The sequence below is a fragment of the Anomalospiza imberbis genome, chromosome 3 (assembly GCF_031753505.1).
Source record: "Anomalospiza imberbis isolate Cuckoo-Finch-1a 21T00152 chromosome 3, ASM3175350v1, whole genome shotgun sequence".
Classification (NCBI taxonomy): domain Eukaryota; kingdom Metazoa; phylum Chordata; class Aves; order Passeriformes; family Viduidae; genus Anomalospiza; species Anomalospiza imberbis.
The window spans coordinates 99,183,682-99,192,560 of record NC_089683.1 but is presented as its reverse complement, the minus strand read 5'-3'; the positions used below and the strand labels follow the sequence as shown (position 1 = coordinate 99,192,560).

Here is an 8,879-nt window from a genome sequence, read left to right as displayed (position 1 = left end):
ACCATGGAGGGGGCAACATGCCCATGACAGGCTGATACTATGCATTGGGGTAGGGGTTAGCAATGGGTTTGCCCTGCAAATGGCACACAGGGCTCCTGAACTAGAAGTCACACAAGCAATTCCCATCTCCCCTATTCCCAGGGGAGAAGCATAGCCTCAGCTGCAGCCAAACTACAGGCACAGACCCTCTGGGCTCCAGAAGAGTTGCCTAGTCCTAGCAGCAAGCTCACCTCCCACACAACCCTACTGCAGCCCAACCCCACACCCAACTGACCTGCTTAGTGTGGGGAAAATGTCCCAAAAACTGCCAGGTAAGACTGGTAAAGCTAAAGTGATCAGCAGTCAATGCCTTTATTAAAACTACACCACTTTTAGATAAACATTTCAGTTTAAATTTCCAAGCGTATCACTGGACTGCTAACAGGAATGGTGGTGGTGGTGGGACCACCAACAGCAGCAGTTCTCATGCTGGACTCCCAGCTCTGTCCCAGCAGGAGGAAGGCAGCCAGCCAGGCCCCAGCTCAGGCTGCACTTTGCCCCAAGCCAGCTGCCAGCAGCAGCATTGACTGGAAAGTGTGTGTTACTCTTCAGAGCCAGGTAAGTATTTCTCATCTGTCAGTGCGATAAATTAAGGTTGACGCACTTGTATTGAAGTGGCACAGCTACTTTATGAGTATCAGGGGTCAGAAACCTCAGGGACAACTGTGCTAATGGCAGAAGAATCTTGGTACAAGAACAAGCTACTGTCTCTTTTGCAACTAGTATGAGCCTGCAGCTATAACTCTGATGCATGCTGAGCAGTTTATTACTATGCTGTACACCCCTGACCAGATCCTTGGGGCAGCACAATTCCTTTTGAGCACAAGTGACTAAACCTACAGCACCTGGTACTGTCTGTATGGACTGACAAGGGGCAGGACCCCAGTGAGGCAGTGTGTGACTGACTCTTCTTTCAGTGCAGAGCTCTTCAGCCCCACTTCTAACCCCAAGCAGAGCAAGGACACCCCCAGAACCTCTTCCTGTGGGAAAGGCTCATTTCCACTTCTGCCTCCTGAACAACGCCTGTCAGAGCGGCTAAGATGTGCTACTGGAAGTGCACAGAAGGCAGTGGGGAGAGATGGGGAATGACACCCCAGACTTATTTTTGCATCAAAAACTGTTATCACCGCCTGCTTTTAACCAGTGGAACAGCACTGCCACCAGGAACAGGAAAACTTGACATAAGGAATTAAAAAGGAGTTGAGGAAAAAAAACCTCTTGCCCTTCTCACCAAAAAGCAGCACATAGCTGTCTGGGTTTGTACAGGGGTAATGGAAGACATCCATTCCAGCAGCCTGGGCACACACTGTTCATGGAAGAGGAGATCAAGCAAAAAAAGTAATCTCACAGTTTCTGGGACGCTCACATCTGCAGTTTATATACATGTGTCATTCCAATCCTAATAGGAAATACTTGTGAAGAAGGGGAGGAGGTCCACAGAGGACAGCAAGGATTGGAGCAAAAAATTATGTTTGGAAGGAAAAAGGTACAGGAAAGATAAGAGTGCTAGCCTTTCCCATTAAATCAATATTTCAAAAGGAAAAACAAAAAAAATCTTTCATTTTATTTTCAAATGCATGTAATTACCCCAACACTTGCAGCACACTGTGACTGAAGAGCTAAATAAAAATACCTCTCACTACCTGGATCCTCCATGTATTTGTAATTACAGCCACTGATCGAAAAGGAAAGGCAAAACATGTATTTTGTAGAAAGAGAACACCTCAAACTCAAGCAAGACACCTGTGGTAAGGAGATGTGGCAAAAGCCATTTGCCTGCAAATGTATCTCTACATGATCCAAAAACAGCAGCAGTGTTTAAAAGTGAAAGAAACATCCTTGGTCATGACACAGTGTCCTAGGAACATCTGTCCTCAGCACTACCACGAGGGACGGACGAGGCTTTGCTGCGCTTATATTTTTCACGGTTTGGTACTGGCTCCTGGGCTGTTACCACCCCTCTGTCCAAGTCCAAAAGAAGCCAACAGCTTCTTCCTTCTGCCGTCACCGATGCTGATGCCAGAAGCTGGAGTTGCCAAGGGTACACATCAGGACTGGAATGGGAATCCCTGACCTCCTCTAGTGCCAGGGATGGAAGAACGGCAGACTGACCCACAGGGAGCGGGGAGGAAAAAGAGAGAGGAAGGAAATGAAAATCGCTGTGCTGACAAGCAGTCAGTCTTCAGTGATGATGCTCATGTTCAGATTTTCCCAGGAATTCCCTAGAAAAGGAAATGACAAAGCAGTGACACTTGGCTCTCCTATACTCTGGTGCATGCTACAGCCTGCGGGTCTTCCCGTTCCCCTGGCAAATACTATGGCTCAAGCATTTGCAGCTACAGGGAACAATACTGAACTTTGCTCTCACACCCATCAGAGGCTCCCACTGAAAGAGCCAAACTGAAGCAACCACTCTGCAATCAGCTCCTCCAGAGCATCCAGCTCACAGCAGAGATGAGCCAGAAAGTGCTCCCAGATTTCTGTGGCTTCCCCTCCCAAAACCTGCTTTGCAAGGAGGTGGAGAGCTCCGACTCCTGTGCTAAGCCAGCCCTGGTATCTCCCCCGGTGTGGAGAGCAAAGGGTGCCCAGGTGCCCAGCCCCGCCCCAGCCAGCGAGTGCGCGCAGTTACCGCAGTATCCGAGGTAGCTCTGGACTCCTGTAGATGTACTTGTGCCGGTAGCCAAGGTCTGTGTGGAAGGGCACAAACTGCACCTTGTAGTCCCGGAAACTCCGCGACGTCGCTGCGATGTTGTAAAGCTGAACCCAAGAGGAGGCAGGTGAGGGATTCATGTTATTCCAACCCAGCTCCCCCTGCCAAACCCACCAAACCCTCAGGCATGGGTGAGGGGCCCTGGCTTGAGCAGCTTTGGTAGGTCCAGCCTCATTTCACTACTGATTTGCCACCTCCAACACTACAGAATCTGCAGTCCCTCTGGCCTATATGTTTTACACCTTCCTATTACTGACTTCTTGCCTGGCTGAGATGTTGTTCTATCCACACCAGTTCCTCCCACCAGATCAGTTTGCAGAGCCACGTGTGTACCTTTTTTCCCAGATGAAATGGTACCACTGGATCATCCTCAGCATGAAGGATGAGCAGGGAGCAAGAAATGTATTTCACACTGTAAAACAGAAAACTAAGTCACATAGGCTCAGAGCAATCCCATCATTCTCTAACACCAACACATGTACATTTTAAAGAAAACTAATGACAAGCATGTCCTGTGGGTTATTAACTACAATTTAAAACTTGATCTGGGCAGCATTCATTTGATCTACAGAAAATTTACAGTGAAAGACATGCTTATAAAATTTTCTTGCTGCTTAGACCAGAGAAATGTGGCTTACTCCACTGTAAATCATCAACCCCCCTCCCCCCAGGTCTGGTTTGGTTTCAATACTGGAAACTCACAAATGTTCAGGCTCTTCAATGAAAGACTCAGTGGAAGGAGACAATGTGATTACAGGCAAGGTGGCTTAGGCATATACACAGCAAAGAAATCTTCCCAAACCTTCCTTCCATGTTCCAATGCTACTGTTTAACGTGTAAGGTACCCTTGAAAAGCATAAATGGCATCACCAAATCAGCATATCCCTGAGCAGTCTTTGTTTTCTCTGTTGCATCTGTCCTTACTATGAACAATTAAAAAAGACAGAGCTCCACTGTGCTGCTCTCAGGCTGTGAGATTAATTGAAATCACTCCAGTAAGAGCAATGCAGCAAGAAAAAAAAGCCAGAGTGTGCAGTCTCATGTCTGTCCTCATTGATGCTTGCCATGGCTTATTGCAGCCACAGCTGAAACCCTAGCAAAGACGGAACTCACTTCTCATCATTTGCAAATTTAATTCCACTTGTTGTGATGGGGTCCAGGAAGAACCAGTCAAATCCAGGGAAGTATCTGTATATCTGAAAGGGAAAATGTGCATTAGTGGCAGGCACCAGCAGGCCATTGATACAAGGAGCACTAACAGGGCAGGCCACTGCCATCCCATAACATCCCTTGGCTGCTGACCATGCTCTTTGCAGTAAGAATGTCCTTGTTTCCACCAGCATTATTTTTCCTCCCCTGTTTCAGGCCTATCTTACCAGCCTGCTCAGAACAGGCCCTGTGGGTGCTTGCATGGTCAGTCTCCAGGTATCATGCAGGACTGCTGTCAGTTATTCCTGGAAGAACTTTGTTCCAGGGCACCTCACCAGCTTGGCTGCATCCGAGGCCTGGAGTGGGTGTCTGCTCAGTTCAGAGCCAGTTCATTCCCTGCTGGACACGTGGCTCTGGCACTGCTTAACGTGTGTTCTAGCAGCTGTCTCAAGTGTAGTTCTTTACCCCCCAATGTTTACAGATACCACCACTGCCCCACAAGTCGTGCAGTTAGCTCAGCTCCAGCACTTCTGAAGGTTCATTTCCATGCACACAATTCCATGCCACCAGTGTGAGTGTCACTGTGTACTTGCCACAGAGAAGGGATGACTCCGCGCCTCCTCCCGTATGTTGGTGAATGGAGATTCCAGGATCAGGGCATCCGGGGGTGTTTCTGAAAAGCCAAAGGCAACGTGCTGAAATGCAGGGGTGCAGACAGCCAGCAAGGTCAGGGTCTGCCTCATGAGAGCAGCTGCCATCACGGTGCACCAAGGACAGCTCTGTCACGGCCCCAAACATCTGCGGGAATCTGGGACAGAGGCAGGCTGCTGGGAAGCGCATCCACGAGTCACACTTACCTCTCTCGCAGAGGCGCCGCACCAGATTTGTTGCGACTCTGGAAAGAAGAAGGAGCATCGAATTGGCACAGGCCCTCTGCAGAGCAGCAGCTCCAGAGGTGGCACAGGTACAACTCAAGAGCCACAAGGTCGATCCCGCACACTGCTCGAGGTCCGGGCAGCTGGCCCACAGTGACCTGTGTCCCCACAGGCCTCACGTACCCGACTGCCCCAAGTGACATCAGAGGCCTGTGTTTAAGTGAACAAGTCCAAGGAAGAAACACACCAGGCAGCCCCTCGGATGGACTCCTTTCAGGTGGCTCTCAGGCTCCCAGCACATCCATAGCAGTGCAACACAGCCTCCTACCTCCAGACCACAAGGGCTGAGCAAGCAAGAGGGGAATGCAGGGGTATAGGCAGAGGGCTGCTGTGTTCCAGGCAGCTGGAGTGCAGCATCCCAGGCTACACTGCAAGAAGCTTCCCTAATTGGGACAGAAAGCAGCAAGGTCTCCCCTATGCATCATCCTAAGGGGACAGGGATATTTCCAAAGTTGCCAAGTCCTCCAAGCACAGCACATTTCACAAACCTTGAACTCCAGACTGGCTGTGGTCACTAGAGAACTCTGCTGGGGACCAGTCTCAGGACATTCTGACTGCAGTGTTGGGAAACATCACAAGCATGCTCTGACCCAGAAAGGGATTCTGAACAGGGCAAAAAATATAGAGGACGAGCCAAGAAAAAGTCTTTGCCTTCTCTCAAACAAAGCAGGGTGTTTAGTGTCACAACAATGAAGAGCCACTTCCCTGAAATACCTCCCTGTCCCAGCATGTGTTTCAGAGCCTTTGTGGTCTTACAGTTTATCTGTACACAGCTCAACTCAAAGGTAACTCTTGTGTTTGCCCTCTGCTCCTACACCAATCACAAAGGTAAGAGCATGTGGTGCTGAACAGGAAATAAAAGTTTAAAACATGAAGGCAAAGGCACTTGACACCTTGAACCTCCCTGTGCCAGGCTTGACCATGCAAATGTCAGGGGTGGCCAGCAGTGTAGTCATGCAGCATCTGCCCAAACACTGATTACACACAGCATGTTCATCATGACAGAAGGAAAACCTTTTGAAAGCACAAGGCAAACACAAGTGTGGCTGGTCCAATACACTCTTTTAGAATACCAGAGAAGTCTGATGTTCTGCTCTGAAAGACATTCTGCAATCTATTATTCTAAGTGTCTTTCTAGTGTGAACCTTCTGGACAATGAAGTTTCAAGATCCACTGCTGCAGTCATTCACTGTAGCCCTTCTCACTCTGTACAGTGCAAAGGGGAAGCCACCCTCCAGAAATTACACCACAGATGCCAAGCCAAGCCAGCCCAGGGATTATTGCAAAACAGCACCTTCATCCAAGGTCAGTGCTTAATGTTCTTCAGAAGCTGCTTCTTTAGAAGTGCCACTAAGATTAGATGCTTACCCTGTGCCCAGGGAGTGTCCCCATATATAAACAGGGTTGTCTCCACTCCGTGCTTTTATCCAGTCGAAGACATGAAGGGCGTCGTAGGTCATTCCCCTCTCTGAAGGGCTGCCTATTGAGTCACCCCAGCCTGGAACACAAAGAGTCCTGCTGAGAATCGCTCAAACTGCTCAGCAGCACCAGACAGCTCCTCCCATGCAGCCCATCTGCAACTGCAAATGGGCTTGGGACATGGGTACTTGCTGTTCACTTCTACGATTTGGGGTTGAAAGCCCTGATTGACTCACAGTCATTTTATCCAGATGACTGCTGTCTGCCAAGGTGTTTTTGTGGATTTAGTCAACAACAAAACCAAAGATTGGATCTCAAACACTGCTACAACAGCACTCTTACACGTACCCACCTGCAACAGCTCAGCTCCCAAACCTTCCCTGCTTCTGCATGCATGCAACCAATTTGTAAGTGGAGGCTCTGACAGAACAGGAGTGGATGCTTAGGGCTAAAACCCAACCATGTCTCACAGAGCTGTTGCAACATCAGTTTGTCTGTGCTGTTCGATCAGTGCCCGCCAGCAATTTTCCACCCTCCTGACTGTTCTGGCTCCATCATTCTTGCAGCACATCCACACATTGTATGCTCTTACCAGCCAGCACCCCACATCCCTTCTGATACCCAATGAGCAGCCAGAGAAGCAGCTGCCAGCAGCACTGAAAACAGGGCAAGCTCCTACAAATAAACTTCTCTCAGGTGTCTTCTTGATAAAAATGCAATGGATTAATTTCTTTCCTGTATCTGCAGTGGCATTACACTGCAGCCATGGCTTAAATACTAAGAAGGTAAAAAAGGAGAAGCAGATGCCTGACTGCTGGTACAGAGGTGCAAAGGAGTCATGGCTTCTGCCAAGCATTGTTAGCAAAACATTTACTCTGTCTTATCTCACCTATGAGCTTTTAGAAGGAAGTAAGTGCAAGTTCAGTTCCCTGTGTGACCTTAGGAAAGTCAACTAGATCTTATCCAAAAGGACTACACCTAGGCAAGCCCACCAGCTTCCTTATGTGCACCTGGGGGCTGCCTTAAGTGGATGCTGTAACAACCTATGTGCCTGGCTCACTCTCTGCTCCTCAGCTCCCAAATCAACAAGCCCTGTGCATGAGGACAGACAGGAGCCAGAGCCCACCCAGCTGGACATCAGGAAGCAGTGCTACACAGGAAGGCACTGGAAAGAAATTTCTGGAAATTCTCTAGATACCCATGAGGGGAAAAAAAGAGAAGCAATAACCACATCTAATTAGCTGGCAGCAAGGGTTTGTAGAAGAAGCCCACATACCTCGATAGTCAAACGTCACCACGTGGTACCCGAGGGAGCTGAGAACCTGGAAGGCAGAGAAACACTCAGAAACCCATTACAGAGTCTTGCACACCAGCCATGCTCTTGCATCAGGCCAAGGTGCAGAGATTCATTTTATAAAATTATTGACATGTTAAATGGCCAATTTACAGCTTTTCAATGTAGCAGGCACAGAGCTTTCCAAACACTAATCTCAGCCCACTGGTTTTACTCCGTTTGTTTCCTGGACCTCCTATCAGGCTACCTAAGATGTTGATTATCCCTTTAACAGCTTTGACCTTAAGATCTGCAGATATTCTACTGTTTCCTCTACAAAGACTTTCATGTTTTCCAGTGAAAGAGTACAACTGCTTCAATTATATTACTTAAATTGGCATGAATGTAAGAATAACATATAGGAGCCCGTGACAGAAGGCTTAAAAGTATAGCTCTATTAGAAATATTCATGTTATAGCCAATGGTAATCCTAACAAATATGTTCTAAGTATGTAAAAACATTCCATGTTAGAACAACTTGCTTGGAAAAAGTGCCTTGGCAAAACCAACACAAGCATTCCAAGCTACCATTGCTTGATACGAACCTAACAGCTCTGTGGTAGACAAAAATCAACAAAAAGTTACAAAAGGAATAAAATGTTTCTCTTGTTGTCTATGTATGATACATGATTTTTTAAAAAAAGCAATATTAGTATTATGCTATACTCTAAAGAGGAAATATAAAACCAACACCCTTCCTAGTGGTACTGGGACCATTGTAGTCTACAAATGAAATTACACCTGTCAAGTGAGCATTACTTGTAGCACAATTTTAAGAGATTACATATATTGGGTAGATTTATAAACAATTAAACATTTCAAAACCACTTTGAGGCATACAGTATCAAGTGGAGCTCACACAGACAACTGGCACATGACTGGAAAGGGAGAGAGCACTTCCATTGTCCCACCAGACAAATTAGATGCTGCAGGACAGCTGTTTCCAATGGAATCACTATATGACATTTTTAGATGTTCACTCACACACTGAATTCCCTGATTGGACATGCAAAAGATGAAGTTTGTTCCTGAAAAGTTTGGTTTTTTAGCTTTACAATGTGATTTTACTGCTAAGATATCATATACAATCTCACCTTTTCCAGGCCATTAAAAATTATTTAATCTGTTGAGAGTTCACCTGTCTTCCAAAAATGTTTCAGGTGTTGGCTGTGTTGAAGGCCTATTAAAAGCACCAGCAAAAAGGACAGCATCCCAAACTGGTTCATTTTGCTGGAATAAACACAAACCTGGAGTTTCTGGAGTGGTTCTGCTAAGCCCATGTGCGTGCTCACAT

The 8,879-nt window shown here is 47.2% G+C and overlaps 1 protein-coding gene across 1 annotated transcript in view; it reads right to left on the bottom strand.

Annotated features, from left to right (window-relative positions):
* Nucleotides 1-1,588: 1,588 nt before the first annotated feature.
* ABHD12 (abhydrolase domain containing 12, lysophospholipase) overlaps nt 1,589-8,879 on the bottom strand; it is a 37,486-nt gene continuing 30,195 nt past the window's right edge. The window contains exons 6-13 of the mRNA XM_068186019.1: nt 7,529-7,574; nt 6,202-6,331; nt 4,756-4,793; nt 4,492-4,571; nt 3,863-3,945; nt 3,083-3,161; nt 2,669-2,796; nt 1,589-2,261 (exon numbers count right to left, since the gene is read on the bottom strand). Of these exons, the coding sequence (XP_068042120.1) occupies nt 2,222-2,261; nt 2,669-2,796; nt 3,083-3,161; nt 3,863-3,945; nt 4,492-4,571; nt 4,756-4,793; nt 6,202-6,331; nt 7,529-7,574 (624 nt within the window). The 3' untranslated portion in view covers nt 1,589-2,221. The remainder of the gene's footprint in view (nt 2,262-2,668; nt 2,797-3,082; nt 3,162-3,862; nt 3,946-4,491; nt 4,572-4,755; nt 4,794-6,201; nt 6,332-7,528; nt 7,575-8,879) is intronic.